This window comes from Pseudozyma flocculosa (genome assembly GCF_000417875.1).
Source record: "Pseudozyma flocculosa PF-1 unplaced genomic scaffold scaffold00012, whole genome shotgun sequence".
Lineage (NCBI taxonomy): Eukaryota > Fungi > Basidiomycota > Ustilaginomycetes > Ustilaginales > Ustilaginaceae > Pseudozyma > Pseudozyma flocculosa.
The window spans coordinates 467,912-488,478 of NW_006920880.1; the positions used below are offsets into that span (position 1 = coordinate 467,912).

General features: G+C 66.0%; 6 protein-coding genes across 6 annotated transcripts; 2 read left to right on the forward strand and 4 right to left on the reverse strand.

Annotated features, from left to right (window-relative positions):
• Positions 1-71: 71 nt before the first annotated feature.
• PFL1_03897 (uncharacterized protein) lies at positions 72-2,405 on the reverse strand (the record flags this gene model as incomplete). The annotated part of the gene is made up of 1 exon (XM_007881420.1): positions 72-2,405. One exon carries the CDS (start codon positions 2,403-2,405, stop codon positions 72-74), a length of 2,334 nt encoding a protein of 777 aa, XP_007879611.1.
• Positions 2,406-3,343: 938 nt separating this feature from the next.
• PFL1_03898 (uncharacterized protein) lies at positions 3,344-9,096 on the forward strand (the record flags this gene model as incomplete). The annotated part of the gene is made up of 3 exons (XM_007881421.1): positions 3,344-8,297; positions 8,384-8,626; positions 8,720-9,096. 3 exons carry the CDS (start codon positions 3,344-3,346, stop codon positions 9,094-9,096), a joined length of 5,574 nt encoding a protein of 1,857 aa, XP_007879612.1.
• A 327-nt stretch (positions 9,097-9,423) lies between these two features.
• On the reverse strand, positions 9,424-10,504 carry PFL1_03899 (uncharacterized protein; the record flags this gene model as incomplete). Its single annotated transcript, XM_007881422.1, has 3 exons — positions 9,424-9,504; positions 9,607-9,867; positions 9,968-10,504. 3 exons carry the CDS (start codon positions 10,502-10,504, stop codon positions 9,424-9,426), a joined length of 879 nt encoding a protein of 292 aa, XP_007879613.1.
• A 2,098-nt stretch (positions 10,505-12,602) lies between these two features.
• Positions 12,603-14,458, forward strand: PFL1_03900 (uncharacterized protein; the record flags this gene model as incomplete). The annotated part of the gene is made up of 8 exons (XM_007881423.1): positions 12,603-12,755; positions 12,869-13,002; positions 13,093-13,120; positions 13,231-13,318; positions 13,420-13,544; positions 13,656-13,828; positions 13,954-14,065; positions 14,180-14,458. 8 exons carry the CDS (start codon positions 12,603-12,605, stop codon positions 14,456-14,458), a joined length of 1,092 nt encoding a protein of 363 aa, XP_007879614.1.
• A 170-nt stretch (positions 14,459-14,628) lies between these two features.
• Positions 14,629-18,216, reverse strand: PFL1_03901 (uncharacterized protein; the record flags this gene model as incomplete). The annotated part of the gene is made up of 1 exon (XM_007881424.1): positions 14,629-18,216. One exon carries the CDS (start codon positions 18,214-18,216, stop codon positions 14,629-14,631), a length of 3,588 nt encoding a protein of 1,195 aa, XP_007879615.1.
• A 408-nt stretch (positions 18,217-18,624) lies between these two features.
• Positions 18,625-20,212, reverse strand: PFL1_03902 (uncharacterized protein; the record flags this gene model as incomplete). The annotated part of the gene is made up of 3 exons (XM_007881425.1): positions 18,625-19,797; positions 19,908-20,072; positions 20,177-20,212. The coding sequence occupies 3 exons, from the start codon at positions 20,210-20,212 to the stop codon at positions 18,625-18,627; spliced, it is 1,374 nt and encodes a 457-aa protein (XP_007879616.1).
• Between the last annotated feature and the right edge of the window lie 355 nt (positions 20,213-20,567).

The window sequence follows — 20,567 nt, forward strand, 5'->3', positions numbered from 1 at the left end:
GGCAAGGGCGAGGGGGGGCAGGAGCAAGCCGACACGATGCACGGCGAGGCCAAGCCAGACGCCTGCCTCCTCTAGGTCGGTATGAAGAAGTCCGGCTCGCCCCGTGCGCCGCCCAGCCCAAACACCCTGGCGTACCAGGCGCGCGGCGGCGGCGTCGGCGAAAAGAGGCCCGACTCGCCAAAGTCGGGCGCAAAGGCGTACGGCATCGACATGGTGTTGGCCGTGTGGAACGCGTACACCTCCTCCCTGCTCAGCCCCGCCGTCGCCCCCGCCGCCGCCGGCGCCGCCGATGAAGACGACGGCGATGCGAAGCCGGGCCTGCACCAGTGTAGCTGCGGTGCTAGCAGACCGCCGAGCAGGATACCGACGACAACGGCCGAAATGGCAAAGTACAGCTCGGTGCGGCGGAGGACCGAGCGGTCCAGTGCTGGGATCCGCGTCCAGGCTGCCTTGCGGTCGCGCAGCAGCGCCCGAGTGCGGTCGATCAGGGCCGTGGGCTTGATCGCAAACGGCAGGAGCGTGCCGGGCCGCCGTTGTGCGGGCTTCGAGGGCGGGGCGTCTAGTGTGATCGGCGCAACGTCGTCAGAGCTGGATGCGGCCAGCATCTTGGGCGTCGTCTGGGAATCCTCGTCCAGGCCGGCCTCGGATGAGGCTGCAGCAGGGGGAGGGGTAGTTGTCGATGCAGGCGCGGCCGCTTCCTCCTCTAGTCCCGCTCCCGACAAGAGCGCCTTTGACTCGTCGGTCTGCGAATCCCGCAGTGGTCCTGGTGCTGCCCCCCTCTCGTCGTCCATGTCGACCGTGCGGGCCTCTTCTGGCTTTGCGGCGAGCGTCGGTGTTGATGGCCGATCACTCTGGGGTGGCGAGCCTGTGCTCATGTCGATCATGGAACCGGCGTCGCCTTCAGCCTCGGTGACCGCTGCAGAATGGCTGTCGTCGTCGTCTGAATCGAGGCCCGAGTCGTGCTCGGATGCCGACGCTGGGGCCGAAGGGATCGACGACGCTTCCGAGCGCGCGTCGCTGACCTCCGATGGCGTTCTCCCGGTCACCTCGTGCATCTCGGACCCCAGGCGGCGGTGCTTGCCGACGAGGCTCTCGGTGTCGGTGTCGCCCTCGCGCAGCATCTCGATCATATTCTGAAGGTCCGAGTTCGTCGAGCGGGATCCTGCGAGCGCCTCTTCGAGCGGCTCCAGCTGGCCCTCGAGCTCGGCGATCCTGCGGTCCGCGCGCTGCATGTCGGCCTCCTTTTCCTGGACCTGGAATGCCAGCCGGTCGACCTCCTCCTGCTTGCGCTCCACGCGCTCCGTCTCCTTGATCAGCTGCTGGCGGATCCGCTCGGTCGTGTCGCACTGGTCCTCGCGCTCCTTTTGCAGCCTGTTGTGGTCCTTGCGGAGGCCGTCGTGGTCGTTGCGCAGCTTGCGGTACGCCGCTTCGTCCTCCTGGCGCTTCTTCTGGAGCTCGCTCATTTCCGACTCGAGCCGCTCGATATACGTCTGCCGCGACTGCGACTTGATGCGCAGCTCCTTGTTCTCCTTGGCGGCCTCCTTGAGCTGGGAAGCGAGCTCGTCGCTGTGCTCCTGCAGCTCGTACATGCGCGTCTCGTAGTTGTCCTCGAGGCCGTGCACCTTTTCGAGCTTCTGCTCGCGGTCGGCGAGCTGCTCGTTGAGCTTGTCGATGGTCGAGGCGCGGTCCTCGAGCTGCCGCTCGAGGCCGCTCATCCTGCCTTCCTCGTCGCGAAGCTGCCGCCGCAGCAGATCCAGGTTCTGTGCCTGCTCGGCAAGCTCCTCTTCGAGCTGGGCGATCCGCCGCTGCGACTCGAGCAGGTCGCGCTGGACAGCGTCTATGTCGACAGAGGGCGGGGGTGTCAGGGACTCTTTGGTGCGCGCGAGGGGCGAACCGACGTAGGCGGCGTCGCTGACCCTCGGGCTGCGGTTCGAGCTGCGCTCCCCCGCGCTGCTGTGCCGGCCCCTCAGCCGCGGAGGCGGCGGACGGGAGAACGAGGGGCTGCCGGTGGCCCTGCCCTTGAATACGGTGCCCGGTGCGGCATCCTCATCGGACGAGGTGTCGTTGTCGGTGTCGGGCCGCTGCTCCATGGCTGGGCTGTGCAGCGGGCTGCGCGCGGCCTCGTGTTTGAGAACGAGCGAGACGAGGTCTTCGGCATGGACGGGGATGTCGGGGTTCTCGCCGGCAAAAACGAGAAAGTTGGCGTGGTCCTGAGGCTGGAGGAAGGGTTGGCCTTGGATGCGCTGGAATGTTTCAAACATGTTGGGGAGGTCGCGCACCTTGACCACCTCTGAGCCGTTTGCAAAGTCGTGGAAGAGGGTCTCGACGCGCTTCCGGAGGTTGGGGTCGTCCTTGGCGGCAGGTGCGGCATCGCCGCCGAAGGGCGCTCCCAAAGCGGGTTCCATGGCGGGCGCAGGTGATGCTAGTATGGGCGCGATGTCGAGACAGGGTCGGGGACGAGCGCGGGCGCCGCTTTCAGGAGCGTGTGCGCTGTGGGAGGGCGGCGTCTAGTGAGGTGTAAGCCATCCGAGATTCCTGTCCGGCGTCGTCGTGAGCAAGTGCGCCAAGGCCCGTGCAAGCGCGGGACGAGGATGCGGCGGTGGGCAGTAGCCTGCGCCGAGTGCGAGGTCGAGGGCGAGTCCAGAGTCGTGGGCGCAACTTCTGCTGCGGTCCGCGATGCGTGTCTTGCGGTCGACGGATGGGCGGTGGCAGCGTTGACGTCGAGGTTGGTGGTGGCGGGTGTTGCGTCTAGGAGCTGGTCGGCAAGCGTCAGGTATAGAGAGAGGGAAGAGAGGAGAGTAGAGCAGCAGGAGGCTGAGGCTGTGTTGGGAGCGCGCCGCGCAAAGAGGTTACGTTGGCGTCGGACCTGGGCCGCCGGTGTCGGGGAGCGGTACGTGATGGCAGAAAGGCGACGGGAGCGACCGACGAAATCACGCCCCCGCCCTCGGAAGGTGGGGCGCCTGGATGTGATTTTCCAGAAAAGGGGGTTCGTTGGCGCTGGCACACTTTTTTTTTGGGCTTGGCGAAGGCAGGCGGGCCTCTGCCTCGATGAAGTCACACACACGCCCGACGACCTCGAGCGTGGACCCTTTCGAGGGCCCAAGCCCCGCCAGCCAGCCAGCCAGGCCGGCCCCGCGCCGATGGCCTGCCCGCGCACGTACCCACCGCCGCCGGCGCTGCCGCACGGTGTGTTTCGGCGTGGTCCGACTGCTCTCAGAGTCGAGCTCGACTCGACCAGACGTACACTACTACACACACTCTCTCTCTGAGGCCGACCATCTACCTCACTTCGCGACCCCCTCGCGTTTGTCCCTCGTCGCCGCTCGCCGTCGTCGTTGCCACCATGTCGCAGCTCATCGTGTTGGAGCTGGGCTCACTCGCCTCCGAGGCGCGGCGCAAGCATCCGGAGATCAAGCAGGCCGCCGACCTCGCCCTCGCTCAGATCAAGGCCAACCCGGACGCCGCGCTGCAACGCTCCAGGCTCGACGACGGCCCCGCAGCGGACAACCTCGTCCTCAGGCCCATCCTCCTCAGCTGCCAGACCAAGCTGCCAAAGCTCATCTCAATCGCAATGGCTCTCCTCCAGCGCCTCGTGCTCCAACGACTCGTGCCCGACGCGTCCATCGAGGCCATCGTCGACGCCCTCCACGCCCTCCTCGCCCCCATCACCCGCTCCGACGTCAACGTACAGCTAAAGATCCTCCAGATTGCATCGGCGCTCCTCTCGTCCTACGCCTTCATCCACGCAGAGCTGCTGTCGTCGACCTTGCTCCTCTGCTTCAAGCTGCAGGAAGGCTCAAAGGTCGCCGTCGTCAGCTCCACGGCCGCCGCCACGCTCCGCCAGAGCGTCATGACCGTCTTCGACCGCGTCAAGGAGGAGGATGCTGTCCTCGACGGGATAAAAGCAGGCGGCGAGGACGCTGCCGCCGCAGCCCCGCTCGCCTCGATGAGCGTCGACCTGCCGGGCAGGGAGCCGGTCACCCTGTTCCCAGCCTCGCGCGACGCCTACCTCCTCTTTTCCGACCTCTGCTCGCTAGCCAACGGCGAAGCTGCCGACTTCCTAGGCCTCGCCTCGCTCTCCAAGACCTTCTCGCTCGAGCTGGTCGAGAGCGTCTTGACAAACCATGCGCGCTTCTTCTCTGCCCGCCATCACGCTCCCGGCTCCAATGCCCACCCGGAGCTCCTCTTCATCCTGCGGTCCAAGACGTGCCCGCTGCTTATCCGCGCACTCAGCGATGCACCCAGCTTCCCGGTCCACCTGCGATCGATGCGGCTCCTCTTCCTGCTGCTGCGGCAGTTTAGTGCGGATCTCGTGCTCGAGGTCGAGATCCTCATGACGATGCTGCTGCGCTTCGTCCGGCCCACATCGCGCGACGAGCACGGCTCCGGCTCCGGCGGCGTCCACACCTGGCAGCGCGTGCTCGCGCTCGAAGTGACGCGCAGCCTCTGCTCGGACGACGTGTTCCTGCGCAACCTCTGGACCTGGTACGACCAGGGCGACCGCAGCGAGCAAGGGCTGACGGGGCCACAGGGCGGCGGCGGGGAGGGGGCCTCTTCGAAGCTGTTTGCACTGCTGCTCGATACCCTCTACGGCGTCGTGCGCGAGGGGCAGGGCACCTTTGCCCCCGAACCCTCCATGTCGGTCGCCAGGGGCAGGCAGCAGCAGCAGCCGCCGACTCACGAGGTCGGTCCCGCTCCCAGCAGCCCGCGCAAGTCGCGGATACGCGAGAGCATCGATCGCGGCTATTCGGGCTTCTACGAGGCCGCTGCTGGCGTGGCGAGCGCCGCCATGATCGGCGTCTTCAGCACGTCGGATGCGGCTGGCACAGAGGTGATGACGGGCGCCAGCTCTCCGCCAATCCAGATCATTGACCAGCTCGACAAGACGGACCCGCCCGCCGTCGCGTCGGCCGCCCTCCCCAAGACGTACCTGCAGCTCCTGACGCTGCAGTCGTGCCTGTTCCTCTCGCAGTCGATCGTCGGCTATGCGCTGCCCATCTACTCGAAGTTTGTCAACTCGAGACCCGCAGACGCGGCACCCGCCCCGCCGGCCATCGGGGAGAGCGGCATCGAGGCACTCGCCTCTGCCGCGGATCGAGACGGCCTCAGGGCCAGCAAGGGGATGCTGCAGCTCGCCGCGCCGGTGCTGAGAGACGTCTTTGGCCGCTTCCTCCAGATCCGATGCTCGGAGGCCATCTTCGAAGACAACCTGGTCGCGTTGCGCAATCTGACCAACGCCGTAGGTGCCCTCGGCCTCGTCGAGCAGCGAGACGCTCTTCTGGGCAGCATCATTGTCTTTGCTCTTCAGCTACAGCCATCCGAATCGTTCGCGGCGGACCGTCGACAGTCCTCGGACGTCGCAGGCGGCAGCGGTCTCGATCGGCTTCCGACGGCCAACCTCGCGTGCCTCCGTACGTTGGCCCAGGTGGCCTACTACCTATCCGGCAGCTTGGAGGCGGGCTGGTATCCTGTGCTGCGCTGTCTCTGCTTCGCCTACAGCGTGCTCGACGCTAGCCTGGCGCCAGCGGACGGACGCGTCGGCGCGGAAGATCAGGTCGCTGAAGGGGGATTCGACGACGTCAGTCACGACACGCTGTCGACGCTGACCCGGACGCCCTTCACCTCGCTCGGCGCCCGCAGCGGCAAGGACCAGCTGCAGCTGCTCTCGCCGGCCGACCTGCGCCCCGCGGCGCTCAAGCGTCAGATCGAAAAGGTCTTCGAGAACGCTTCCGCCCTCGACGATGGGGCGCTTCGACACTTTGTCGACGCCCTCTGCCGCCACAGCAACGTCGACGTCGGCCTGCAGCTGCCAGAAGACGCCAGCGGCGGCGCGTCCCGCCTGCCGAGCTCGATGTCGCGCGCCAGCGTACGCACCACATCCGGCTCGATTGACGAAAAGAAGAGTTTCCCGATCACCGGCATCAGCCTGGTCGCCACGCTCAACGTCGACAGGCTGACGCGGCGCGACCCCGAGCTCGGTTGGAAGGCCATCTTCGACCACCTCTACGGCGTCTGCTCCGCGGACCACGTACTCAGCGGCTGGCGGCTGCAGGCGGCCGACGCCGCGATGAAGTTCCTCTTCTCCGCGATCGCCGTCGAGGACACCGGCCTCAGCGAGGCGGAGCGACGCCGGATCCAGTCGCAGAGCCTCGACGTGGTGGCGCGCTTCGCCATCCTGGACCGCCGCAGGGCCACCGTCGTCGAGACCGAGGTGCGCCGCAAGGGCCTCGACACCCTCTACCGCATCCTCGAGGCGCGCGGCCACGCCCTGCTCCTGGGCTGGGAGACAATCTGCGACGTCTGCAGTGCCGCCTGCGAGCGCTCCGGCTCGGCCGCCCCGTCCACGTCCCAGACCGCCAGCACGCTGCAAAAGAGCTGCGTCGTGCTCGTCAAGATCGCCTTTTCCTGCATCCAGATTGTCTGCTCCGACTTCCTCTCGACGCTGACCACCGAGCAGCTGCAGCGGTGCATCTCGTGCCTGACCGAGTTTGGCAAGCAGCTCGACGACGTCAACGTGGCGCTGACGGCCAATGGCTGCCTGTGGGCTGTGACCGCCGAACTTTCGTCGAGGGCTGCGGCCGACTCGCCGCCGGTCCATGGCCCGGAAGATTCGCCCGCCGTCGAAGGCACGCATCGCCGCGCTCTCGCGGATCTCTGGCTCTTTCTGCTCCAGTGCCTCTCCCAGATCACCCGCGACTCGCGCTCGGAGGTTAGGAACGGCGCCATCTCGAATCTCTTCCGCGTGCTCGAGCAGTACGGGGCGGACCTGGAGCCAGCCTTTTGGCAGACGGCGTTCTGGGAGGTCCTGTTCCCCGTCATCAAGGCGCTCGACGCGACCGCAATCCAGCTCGAGGAGGACGTCGGCGCTCTGCACTCCGAGACCAACGACCGCCGGGCGCAGGCCATGGGCGTCGCACAGAGCGAGCCGCGGCAGTGGGACGAGAGCCGTGTGCTTGCTTTCAACAGCCTGGGCGGCGTAGTGCGCGAGTTCCTCGGCACCAAGCTGGTCGAGTGCGACGACTTTGCGCAGATCTGGTCGATGCTGCTCCAGCACGTCCGCGCGTCGTTCCTGCGCGGCCCGCCGGCCATCTCGCAGGCATCCATCAAGATGCTCTCGACGGTGCTCTCGGCCCCGCTCTCAGACACGGCCTCAGCTCAATCTCGCGACCGGCTCGGCGCGGCCTGGCACTCGGCGTGGCAGTGCTGGGCCGATATTGGAGCCTCGCTACACGAGCGCACGGCCACGGCTTCGCGCCAGGACGAGCGGCCGCCCAGGCCGTTCACTCAGGCCAACCTCCTGGCCTTTGTCGAGGCCTTCTGGCCCATCCATCGGGAGGTGCGGTCGAGCTTCGATGCTGCTCAGGCCGAGACTGTTCTCGATCGCCTCAAGACCTGTGTCGCATACGTTGACAGCCCAGACTACTCCGGCGACGTCGATCAGTTGACTCCCGTCCAGGAGGCGGCGCGGAAGGTGACTCGAGCGCTGGACGCCGTGCCTGGGCTGCCTTCGCTGAAGCTCAATGACCTCGCCGATAAGCTGTTGCTTGCCTTCACGATGGCGGGCGGCGCAGAGCAGACCTCGGCCGACGGTGTCAGGAAGCATCAGCAGCCCGTCACCTTTGTGGCGCTGGCCAAGGCGTGCATCGCCGATGCGTCGACATTCTTCGATCCCGGCGCCGAGGAAGCCGACCTCGGCATCTATACCGACGGTGCAGTCGAGAACATCCTCTCGTCGCTGACGATCCCCGTCAAGCTGCGGTACGGCTGCCCACCGGCGAGCCGGTACGCCAAAGACGTACCGCCGCTGTGGCAGTCTGCGTCGGTCGCGCTGTGCCGCGCCGTGCGGAGGTGCTGCGAAATGCTCGACCGCCACTCGGAAGCCATCGGACCGGACAAGACGGCGTCGATCTGGAAGAGCGTCATCGACGGCCTCGAAGCGGCTCTCTCGGCTGACTGTTCGGCGGCATCCGAGCTGCCGGCTGAGCAGCAAGAGGCCGATGAGCGCTTCGACCTCTGCCTGCTGGCCACCATCGAACGCCACGTGCTGCCCGTGCTGGGCGGCGAGGCGGTGCCAGACGACCTGGTCCGGCGTGTGGGACGTGCGCTGATCAGCAACTCGCGGCCGTGCGCTGTCCAGGCGCCCGACGTGCGGTCAGGGCCGCCGGCAAATGGGAGCCACGTCCCGACGATCCCCTCGCTCGGCCTCAGCGCCGAAGTGCTGGCCGACAATCCACGAGAGCGCTTCGCCTACTGGTGCTTCGACCTCGCTATGCTGGCGTGTTCTGACCGGCTCAGTGGTGAGTATTGAGCAAGAGGCTGCGACAGCGACAGCGCCGGTACTGACCCGGCGCACTGCATTCTCGGTCGATGTCGCTTTCGCCAGACGGAAGCGAGGCCGCACGCAAGAGGCTGGCCGTGCTTGTCCTACCCGACGTGCTTCAGCGCTGCGAGGACATCCTTGCCGAGTACACGCGCGATGCGGCGCTCAAGGGCATGTCGCCGATGCCGAGAGTGCGCGAGGAGGAGCTCCATTTCGTACTCGCCAGCTATCTGCGCCTGCAGCTGTACCGGGGCGGCCTCGCAGCCGCGCGCTCCGCTGAGCCGTCGCAGGCGATCAAGCAGCAAGGTGAGTGCCGCCCTGCATCGTGGTGGTTCCGACGTCCTGCGGGCGCGATGCTGATCGACCTGCCGGCACTTATCATGCCTCTTCGAACCGCAGATGAACCGACTATCACCGCCTCGCCCACGGGCCTGCACATCGCGACGCTCTACTCGCCACGGGCGCACGTCTTCGCTGCATACCATCTGCTCTGCGACCTCGCCCACCTGCGGCCGTCGCCGGGCAGCATGGCGGTGAGCGCGACGGCCGGCAGCAGCCTCCCGCAGCGCGTTTCGACAGAAGGTATCGAGGCGGACCTCGCAAAGCACGGCGTCGAGCTCGGATCGGTGGGGAGGTCCCGGGGCATCTTTGCTGTCAGCGACGACGAGGAGAGGCGGGGCCAGGAGGGCGGCGGCATGGTGAACGCGTCCGACCTCGCCAGGCGAGCGTTGGACATTGTGGCGCAGGAGCTGGGTTTGCCGCCTCGTCGTCAATAAAGTAGGGCCAGAGGGATCGCGGCAGTGCAATCTGCTCCACAGCGAATCACTGTCTCTCATCCGCAAAGGGGCGGAGCCATCCACCTAGCCTCTCGGGCTTCGGACGAGGACCCCGCCCGAAACGCACACCGCGCTTCAAGCCATCATCTGCGAGGCTCTAAACCGCTGTCGAAATTGCAAGCATCCCGCCATCTAAATAAGTGACAGGGGCGAGAGCAGCGTCGTCAGCCCGCAGCCGCAAGCTCTCGGACGTCGTCCAGCCACTTGCGGTCAGGAGTGGAGGGGAAGCCCGCGCATCGCCGGTCTTGCCATGGCCGCGCCGGGCTTTCAGAGCGACTTGCGACCCTTGGGGCCAGGCAGCTGGTCGTAGGCAGCCGCAAAGGCCTTGCAGTCGTTGGTGGGCAGTTGCTATACCAGCCGATGCGATCACGAAGCAAGAGATGAGGGAGCGCAGGCATCAGCACGCGTTCCGAACAGCCGTGGCCCGGCCGGCCTTGGGCGCACACTCACGCTGGCCAGCTGGCGCTCCTTTTCGGTGGGCGGCGCAAAGAGGGGTCCGTTGTAGTTGAGGCACTGGGGCAGGTCGACGTACTTCTTGCCGAGCTTCTTCATGTGCTTGAACTCAAAGTTGAGCAGGCCCTGCTTGACGTCGACGTCCTGGGTCTCGTGGTTGAGCCAGAGCAGGTTCTTGGGCAGGGCGGGAGAGCGGAGGTCCTGGCGCAGCATCGAGAGGATCTCGTGCTTGGTCTTGCCCCACGAGTCGTACGAGTCCTGCATGCGAGCGCGCCGGAGGTCGGGGGTTGAAGAGCAGGAGGGGTCAGATGCCTGTCGTCGCTGTCGACATGGATCCCCGATCGCGACGCGGTCTCACCTGGTTCCACTGGACGGCGGCGAGGTAGCCGCGCTCCTTGAGCTTGACGAGGTGCTCGTCGTTGTGCTCGCCATAGGGGAAGCGGTAGAAGTAGGGGCGACCGAGGCCCATGTTGATGTAGGCCAGCTCGAGGAGCTCAATGTCGCGCTCCCAGTCCTCGAGCGAGATGGCCGTGGCGTTGGGGTGCGCCCAGCCGTGCGAGCCGTACAGGGCCTGGCCGTGCTTGAGGGTCTTCTTGATCTCGTGGCGGTACTTGAAGAGGCAGTCGTAGTTGTCGCCGTTTGTGAAAAAGAAGGGCGTGTAGCCGCGCTTGTTGAAGGCGTCGACGACGTACGAGTGGTACTCTTGGCTGCGGATGCCGTCGTCGAGCGCGATGGTGAAGACGGGCTGGTCCGACGTCGAGGTGCAGTTGGTCACAAACGCCACCTGGTTGCTGGGCTGCGTCGAGCGTCGGTCCGCGGCCGGGCTGGCCGACGAGGCCGAGATGGCCAGCGCCATGACGCTCGAGAGCGCGGCAAAGGTCGACGTGAAGCGCATCGCGGTCGGTCGAGGAGGGGGAGGGGGAGGGGGAAATATCTATTAGAAAGGCAAGGGAAGGTGGGTTTGCAAGCCTATATGGAAGATGGAAGGATCAGATGGGAACGAAGGGGATGGGGGAGAGGAGTGGATGGTGTGCCAGGTCGATGCTGCCACCGAAGCTCGCTCTTCTTTATAGCCTCGCAACGGCGTTGAGGAAGGGGCCAGAGGGTGGGGGACGACGCTAGACTAGTGTTGCCCCCGAAGACATCGAACGTACGTTGCACGCCGCAGCACTCCGAGGTGGGTTGGAAATGGAGCCGGGACCTCGCCCCTCGCTCTAGGCTAGGGGATGCATATGGTGTGGGTCGTCAGGCGTTGTGGTGCCTGCCGGCGGCCCCCCGAAAATCATGAAGATCCATGCGGGCCGGCCGGCTCAGCTTGCGCGTCAGCCCGTCCCCCACGTCGATCCAGGGCCGAGAGCGTCCTTGAGTCGCTCTCGGCAGAGCTGCCGCCCCTGGCTCGTCGTCGTCGCTAGCCAAGCCCGACTCGTCTCTGCTCCCCGTCGCCGTCCTCGTCTTCAAGACCGCTTGAAGGAAATACGGTGCCCGAAGGCGCCGTGTGCCCTTGCCCGGGCGCCAAGACGTCTGCAGTATCGATAAAGGCACCGGAAAGGGCCGGATCGGGCGGAGCGGAACGCGCACCCGTGGCTCGAGCAGATGCGCCCCATCCAGGCTCCTCCTCGTATGCACTCGCTGTCACCATGCCTGTCCGTCCAGGCGGCCAGGTCATCATCATGATCGCTTCATTGGTTCCTCGAAAGCGCTCCGAGGCTGTCGCAGTGATACCCTGCATTCGAGGGCAGTTGGGCTCGGCCTGCTGAATCGAAGAAGAGACAACGGTCCAAGCCCGCAGAAAGGTGGGTTGCGGTGGCGGTGCAAGGCCAGCCGTATTGCCAGCACGGCTCCTCGAACACGCTGCTCTAGCTTGGCCTCGGATCCTCCGAGATCGGTCCGAGCGTGGCGGACAAAGGCTAGCCTCGCGCGAGGCTGCACAGCCTAGACACGCATTATTCACGCCACCACCCGATCTCGGGGCTGAGCCAGGGCAGCGTTGGCCCTCGGCATCTATACGATACTGTCGAGTTGGCCGCGGCGAAAGAAATGCCCACCCCTCCATGAGGCTGTGCCATGTATCGTTCCACCTCATCTGCAGTGGTAAGACTCGAGTCGAGGCCATGGTCCGAACCGTGGTGGTTCTGGTCAGTGGGAGTAGATTTAAGATTAGTTGGGATATATTTATAATTCTCTCGGCGATCGACAAGTAAGTCTGCGTGGCGCAGTTGGCCAGCGCGTAGGTCTCATACAACTTCCCGTATGATCTTGAGTATTCAAGTGCGATCCTGAGGTCGAGAGTTCGAGCCTCTCCGCGGACATTTTTTTTTCCTGAGGCTCTTTTTCAATTTTCATCTTTTTTCCTGCTGAAATTTAGCGACTGGATTGTGGAACGGCACGGCAGATTGGCTGCCCACCTCCTTTGTAGTTGTTTTCGAACTGGCACAGCGACAAACACGGACAGGCACCGGTCGTGTCCAAGTCTCGACATACACATGCTGCCATCGGCGTCTGTGAAACGGCGCGGCGTCGGGTGGCTGCCGATGCCGATAGCCGCTGGGCTGGCGGCTTTTACAGCAGGCCCACGCGGCATTTAACGTCGAGCGTCGTCTGGGTTGACTACCCCGCAATTTCCAGCTGCGCAGACAGGCAGGGACCGACGGACAGCCACCCGAGATGTGGGGTCACCGGCCATCGTGTCTCCACATGCAGGTTGAGGGCCAGGCAAGGCAGGGCAAGGCAAGGCAAAGCCAAGCCACGCCCTCAAGCCTCTCATCGCTCCCTTCGTTCGTGGCCGGCCAGATTGGTCCGAGCGTGAGTGGCGGGCCTGTGCGTTCAACGTCAGAGGCTCATATAAGGAGCCAGGCGACGGCCGGGGCGCAAGGCGTCGTGTGACATCCCCCATCCTCCATAGCCTGCCTGCCTATCCTCGACCCTCTCTACACCTGCCCCTCCCTTCCACTTGGCCCGACTCTGCTCCGCCTCGATCCTCGACCCCAGCAACGATGACCAGGGACCCGCGCGAAACCAACCTGGCCGTATCGGCCACCAACCGTGCCGCCATCTATGAAGAGCACGGCGGCCCCGAGGTCATCCAGATCAAGGACCTCGCCACTCCCAAGAAAGAGGACCTGCAGCCGGGCGAAGCTCTCGTCAGGGTACGTGCCGTCGTTGTGTTCGTCGAGCCCCCCGGAGTCGAGGGCGTTAGGAACCATGCGCTGACAACTCGGGCGGCGAGGTACACACCCCTGTCTGCCTTCCTTTGGCGCAGACGCTCTTCACCGGCGTCTGCCACAGCGACCTGCACGCACTCAACGGAGACTGGCCCTTCCCGACCAAGCTGCCCCTCGTCGGCGGACACGAGGGTGCGGGCGTCGTCGTCGCCCTTGGACCAGGCGCCGATGAGTGAGTACCCCGCCGAGCCCCTCGCATTCCTTACCGAAATCTGTAGCGGATCACTGACCGCTGGCCCCGGCGCACCATCTCTCGCTGCAGATGGGTCAAGATCGGCGACCGTGTAGGCGTGAGTAGCCGGGCTGCCCCCCTCTGCTAGCTAGCGACCGAGTCTGGTGGCCGCAATCGATGGCTGACTCGCCTTGCTCCGCCTCGCTCTTTTCCCCGCCGCCATCGCAGATCAAGTGGGTGGCCAACACGTGCTTCAAGTGCGACTACTGCCTCGACGGGCACGACGCCAGCTGCGCAGAGTACAAGCCGAGCGGATGTGAGTGTCGCCGGTGCACCAGGGGTCTCTTTGGCTTGCTGCGCTGCGCCGCTCCGCTGACGACATCGACGTCTAAATCTGGACCCACCGACGACCGACAGACGCCGTCGACGGCACCTTCCAGCAGTACACTCGCCACGCCGCACGCTACCTCACCCGCATCCCCGACGGCATCAGCCTCGAGGCGTCGTCGTCGATCCTCTGCGCCGGCGTTACCATCTACCGCGTGAGCACGTCCATCCCGGCCCGCACTGCAGCCACCTCGGAAGCCCGCCCATGCTGACAGCCCGCTGACTATCGCTCCCGCTCCTTTTGACCCCCTCCCCTCGGCGTACAGGCGATCAAAGAGGCCAACCTGCGCGCTGGACAGTGGATCGTCATTCCCGGTTCTGGCGGAGGGCTGGGCCATCTGGGCGTCCAGTATGCCCGGTACGCCGGATACAGGGTGATTGGCATCGACACGGGAGAAGAGAAGCGCAAGCTCAGCCTCGACCTCGGCTGCGAGGCCTTGTGAGTCCGACCTGCGTCGCTCGCCCAGGTCGTGTGTCGAGTACATACGCCGAGGGCGCGTGGCAGGGCCACCCGTGCTGACCCCCCTGTCCCACCCCCCTCCCCGCCCCCACGCGTGCTTGCAGCGTCGACTTCAAGACCTCGTCCAACGTCGCCGAGGAGATCAAGGCCGTCACGGGCGGTCTGGGCGCCCATGCCGCCGCCGTCGCTGCTGCCAGCGCAAAGGCCTACGAGCTGGTGCGTGTCCATACGGCCTCCCTCGCTTCGACGTCCGCCCCCGTCGCCGTACGCTGACGCATCCCCCTCTTCCACCTGAACCTGCCCTCTCCCCGTCCTGTCCTGCCCGGCCAGGCGCTGACCTATATCCGACCGCGCGGCACCCTCGTCATCGTCGGCATGCCCGTCGCCACGCTGCCCCTCGACATTTTTATGACCGTCGCCCTGGCCCACCGCATCGTCGGCTCGGCCGTCGGCAGCCGCCGCGACGCAAACGAGGCCCTCGACATCGCCGCCCAGGGCAAGGTCAGGGTCGTCTACCAGCTAAAAGGCCTCTCGGACCTCCCCGACGTCTTCCGCGACATGAGCGAAGGCAAGATTACCGGTCGCGTCGTCCTCGACCTCGACAAGTGACGGGCTGCGTGCGCTGGCCCCCATCCTCTACTGTAACGACCCAGTCCGCTTCTACGACCCGTTTGCAGACTTTTCTTGACGATCCTATGCAGAACTGGCTCTGCGAGCATTGCAGATTCTGCTTTTTTCTATGCCTGCTAAACCACTCGCCCCCCCGACCGTGGGCGCCATCACATCTCGAACGGGTACAGCTTGGCGGCGGGCTGCGTCTTGAGCTTGCGGACCTTCTTGCCGCCGTCGTGCTCGACCTCGTCCCACCCGCCCTCGCTGCGGTCGGCCTGAACAGCGAGCACCTTGTACTGCCGGCCCATGCCCGTCAGGTCAACGAGGCGATTAGCGGCGCCCTCGATCTGTCGTTTGCGCTCCTCATCGGCGTCGCGCCGCAGCCGCTCGACGCGCTGCTCGAGCCCCATGGCGACGAGGAAGTGCGCCTGCTCCATCGGACCCAGGTACGATGCCTCGGTCGTCTCGAAGGCCGACTTGAGGTGCAGGAAGTCGACATTCACCGTCAGGTCGCACTGGCCCGGCTCGTCAAAGACGTCGACAATCTCGTGCCGCTTAAACGCGCGCAGGCTGCCGCCGTACGTCTGGTCGCCGCCATAGTCGATGATGAGCGAGATGCCACCCTCGGACGGCGCGGCGAGCCGCTGCGCCTCGGCCTCGGCCTCGGCCTCCTTGGCCGCGTTGACATCCGCATCTGCGCCCGCGCCCGCGCCGGAAGCAAACGAGCGGGGTGCAGAGGCAGGTCGGCCAGAGACGATCTCGCCGACGCGCCGAGCGATGGCCCACGACTCGGGCGACACCTCGATGCGCTGGCCTGGCTGCAGCGTCGCAAATCGCTTGTTGCCCTCGGCCAGCAGCTTCGACCACGGCGTCGGTCCCGGGCTCAGGACAAACTGCAGCTCGTCCTTGCGCTTCTCGCCGCCGTCGTGCTGCTGCTTCTTGTGCGACTGCAGGTCCGACGGCTTGAGCACAGTGATGCCCTTCTGCCCCTGGGGCTCAGTCTTGACGCCCACGAGCACCTCGCGGAAGCCGTTGACCGTCTTTTCAAAGATGTGCGTCGGCAGCGCGTCGAAAAACTCGTGCGCCGTCAGGATGGTAAACGTCTCGGGCTGGATCGGGATGTCGGCAATGTCGTTGAACCACTCGATGCGGATCTCGTCCTTGGCCACCTCGGCCTGGTCGGCCGGGACGAGCTTCTTGCCGGCCCGGTCGAGGGCGGCGCGCACCGCCTCGAGCTGCAGCTTCATCAGGCCCTCGGACGTCTCGAGCAGGTGGATCGACTCGACCGTGTCGAGAAACTGCGGGAAGACGGAAAACGTCCGCAGCATGTCGGCCAGCAGCGTGCCCTTGCCCGGGCCCAGCTCGACCAGCCGCGTCCGCCGTGGCATCTGGCACGCCTGCCACCGCGCCACGTAGAAGACGGCCACCAGCTCGCCAAACACCTGGCTGATCTCCGGGCTGGTGATAAAGTCTCCGCGCGAGCCCAGCACCTCCCGGCTCACGCCGTCGGCCGACGTCGGCTCGGCATTGGCGCTCGAATAGTAGCCCTGCACCGGGTCGAGCAGGCAGGTGCGCATGTACGTCGAGACTGGCATCGGACCTGAGGCGCGGATCGACTCAGCCAGCACCTCTCCGAGCGGGCGAGGCTTCTTGGCGGTTGCGGCAGAGCCGGTAGCGGCGGCGCCAGTCGCACCGTCGTTGGATCGTGCAGACGAGGTGTGCAGGCCTCTTGCAAAGGCCGGCCGGGCGGCGTCGGTGCGGCCCGCCTGCTGCCACCACATCTGCCCGCTCCGTGCCATCCTCTGCATGGCGCCAGAGAGGGGCGGCGTTTCGGTGACACTCTCCTTGATCGAACCGGCCGATGCCGGTTGCGGCTCGGCGGCGGCGTGGTCAAAGTTCTCGAGGCCGGTCACTGCCCGGGTCCTGCGACCCTGCCCGTGCAGCTCGGCATCCGCCACGCGGTCGGCCGCCTCGATCGAGTAGGCGACGCAGTCGTTGAGGCTGACGCCCGTGTAGCTGGCGCCAACGAGCGTCAGCTTGTCCGACAGCGTCTCGTGCTGCGCCAGCGCGCGGTGCAGCGCGTGCATGCGGACCGGATGGCCGACGAGATACTGCGGGATGCAGTCCCGCTGCATCGTCGGCAGGATCTTGGTGCGCGACGGGTCCTCGAGCAGCGAGGCGGGGATCGAGAGGTGCTGCGAGACGGCGCGGACGGCGCGGCGTCGCATCTCGTCGTCGGTCGGCAGCGTGGCGGCGTCGAGGTGAGACCAGTGGGCGCCGCCCATCATGACGGTCAGCTTGATCGGGCGCTGGGCGAGCGTGCTGGCGGCGGCCGGGCTGAGCGGGTCCTTCATGTCCTGGGTCGGCAGCGAGTCGCTATCGAAGACGACGCCGAGGATGCCGTCCTCGTTGTTGGGCGTGGTGCGCGGGATGAGGTAGCCGAAGCCCTCGACTGGAAGGAGGGGCTTGGAGGAAGAGGCCTCGCCCTCGGCGGCGGGCGAGATGACGAGGTTGACGACGCCGACGTTGGCGGACGGGTTGAACTCGAGGCCCGGAAGCCCATCGGCCTCGGCGTGCAGCGCCTTGGCCATCTGAGCCGAGGGGAGCGCCGAGATGACGCGGTCGGCCTCGATCGTGTCGCCGGCCGTGGTCTTGAGGAGCACCTTCCCGTCCTCGCCGACGACGACTGACACGACGCCGGCACCCTTTCTGACCTCGACGTTGGCGGCAGCGTCGAGCTTCTGCTCGAGGGCGTCGATGATCTCCTGGAGGCCGTTGGGGAACGAGTAGACGCTAGTGCCCTTAAAGCTGTCGGTAAGCTCCTTGCCGAGGCGCGCCTCGACCTGCTTTGCGCTCCCCTCGCGTCGACTCTTGGCGGTAGCCTCGTGCTCGGGCAGGCTCCTGTACTTGCGGTTGCGCTTGGGCGAGAGGAAGAGCGACTTGAGCACGCTGCCGTGGGTGCGCTCGGCCTCCCAGAGGAAGGGCATGACGCTCCTGACGCTGAGCTTGCGCGAGTCGCCGGCGTAGATGCCGTGGATGACGGCCGATACGAGGTTGGCAGCGAGCCCCTCTCCGAACCTGCGCGAGACGAACGAGTCGACCGACTCGTCATCGAGGGCCTCGCGGCGTCGCAGGCGGTCCTGCTCTGCCTTTGACTCGGAGCGCGGCCGGGCGAAGCGGGAGGGCACTCGGTACTCGAGCGCCGCCCTTGGCAGGGCGGAGCGGAGGAAGGGGAGCTTTGCGAGGGCGGTGAAGAGCGAAGGGAGGGAGCTGGGCAGCTTTGCGAGGCGGTCCGGGTAGTAGATGAAGCGGTTCTGGGCGGACGGGGCCGTCTTGGGTACCTTGAGCATGCGGTCGAGGAGGTCGATGGACCGGAGCAGCTCGAGCATGACCATGCCCGTGGGACCGGTTGGGCGGATGCTGCGAGGGCCCTTTTCGATGAGGGCGGTCGATGGGGCATTGGGGTCGGTGGGCGGCGAGGCGAGCGTTGTTCTGCGGCTATCGATCCAGCCACCGAGGCGTTGGCTCTGTTCGAGGAGGACGACGCGGTAGCGTGAGGCGGGCAGGCGCTGCGAGAGGCGGTAGGCGGATGCCAGGCCCGAGATGCCGCCGCCGAGGACAGCGAGCGTCTTTTTGGCCGGGGCCGAAGGCTGGCCAGCGGCTACCGTCGATGCCAGGCGGGCCGAACGATGGGCGGCGGACAGCGTGGTGGCGGCCAGTCCCCTCGGCGCGCTTGTGCGGAGTGGCAGCAGCATGGTGTGCTGTGCGGTCGGTGGGGGTTTTGGGACTGCTGCAAGGTCCGCGGTGCTGGTGGTGGTGGTGGAAGGGGTCAGGGTTGGGCACGGGGCAGCGGCCCCAACCAGAGAAAGGGTCGGGTTGCCTCAGCACCGGCTCTTCCGGCCCCGCGCGCCTCGCTCCCCTTTCTTCCAAGGCGCCCAAAAAAAAGTGGAGCAGCCGGAGCCGAGGCTTGCACGCGGCCCTCTGCCGGGCACCTCTCCGCCACTCCAGACTGCCGCCACTTTCACACCACCATCTCCTCGCTTCTCTCTGTGCAAGGAGGAACGGCAATCGAATGCAAGAGCTCTAGGCGGATCGAATCGAGACTACTTCTACAGTTATGTACACAGAGAGCGGATGGTCGGACACTGGGCCGCCGTCGATGCTTAGTACCAGTCGCCGTGGGCGCGCATGGCGTCGGCCACCCTCTTGAAGGCGTGGATGTTGCCGCCGCCCACGAGCGACGGGATCTCCTTGGCGTTGGCGTCGCCATCGGCCGCGTACGTCTGGCCCGTCGTGAGGCAGTTGTTGTACGCGTTGAACATGATGTCCTTGAGCTTCTGGTCCACCTCTTCCTTGGTCCACTGCAGCCTCGCGCTGTTCTGCGCCATCTCGAGTCCCGAGACGGCCACACCGCCGGCGTTGGCCGCCTTGCCCGGCCCGTACCAGCACGCCTTGGCCTTGCCGCCCTCGATGCGCGAACGCTCAAACACGTTGATGGCCTCCTGCGTGCACCCCATGTTGGAGCCCTCGGCGACGTAGCGGCACCCGCGCTTGATGGCCTCCTCGGCCTCCTGCTCGTTGAGCTCGTTCTGCGTCGCGCACGGCAGCGCAACGTCGTACCGCTCCACGTTGGTCCAGGGCCGCGCGCCGTCGTTGCGGAACTCGAACTTTCCTTTCTCGTCGCCAAACGACGAGAGCTCCTGACGCTTGGCCTTGATCTGGGCGATGCGCTCAATGTGCTCCGGCGTGAAGCCCTTGCCGTCCTTGGAGACCAGCACGCCCTTGGAGTCGGACAGCGACAGCACCGTGCCGCCCAGCTCAATCACCTTGAGCGCCGCGTACTGCGCCACGTTGCCCGATCCGGAAATGACGACCGTCTTGCCCTTGAAGCCGACGCCCTCGCCCTCGAGGTGCGCAATCATGTGCTCGACGTAGTAGACCAGCCCGAAGCCGGTGGCCTCGGGACGGATGTTGGATCCGCCCCAGTCCATGCCCTTGCCCGTAATCATGCCGACCCACTCGTTCTTGATCTGCTTGTACGTGCCAAAGACGTAGCCGGCCTCGGTGGTGCTGAAGCCAATGTCGCCGGCGGGGATGTCGGTGTCGCCGCCAATGTGTCGCTGCAGCTCAGTGGCAAACGACTTGCAGAAGCGACGGATCTCGGCGTCCGACTTGCCCTTGGGGTCAAAGTCGGAGCCACCCTTGCCACCGCCGATGCTGAGGCCCGTCAGCGAGTTCTTGAAGATCTGCTCAAAGCCGAGGAACTTGAGCACCGACAGGTTGACGTCCGAACGCAGACGGAGGCCGCCCTTGTACGGGCCCAGCGCCGAGTTGAACTGTCAAGGGGTTGGCGGTACCGCAGCAGAGGAGCGGGCACGGTCAGCCCCCACTCGCCCGCGTCCGGTTCAGCGCCTTGCGTCCGGGCGGCCGGCTGGCTGCCACTCACCTGGACTCGGAAGCCGCGGTTGACGCGGGCGACGCCCTTGTCGTCCTCCCAGACGACGCGGAACTGGATGACACGCTCTGGGATCTGAATGATCTCGAGCGCCTTCTTGTACTCGGGGAACTTGGCGAGGAAGGGCGCGAGGGTCGAGGTGACCTCGTTGAGGGCCTGCGGAGCAGCGACGAGGCGGAGCAACCGGAGAGTAGCGTCAGCCGCTGTCCTCGAGCTGGCACTTGTCGGCGTGTCAAGGTGGCATTCGGACTGGTGCTTACCTGCTCGAACTCGGGCTCAGAAGGAAGGTTGGACATGGTGGCCAAGGTTGTCTTTGCGTGCGATGGTGGTGAAAGAAACGCCAGAGGAGAGCTTGGAGGGAGGTGGTAGTTGGGTCAGGGGAAGCAGGAGTTGCGGAGACGGCCGCTGGCCAGCCTAGGCTACTTATAGCGAGACCGCCAGGGGGGCCCACGAGAAGGTTTGCCTCCACCGCAGGCAGGTCAGGCGGTCGGCGCCGGCCGGAAGGCTGCTGCCAGTCAGGACACCAGCAGGTGCGGTCCGGAGAGGTGCTGTGTACGTAGGTAGCGCCGCGGTACGTCAGCGAGGCGAGGCGTGACTCGAGCGTGAATTGCTTGCCATCCATCCAGCATCTGCCCAAAGGTGTGGAGCAGG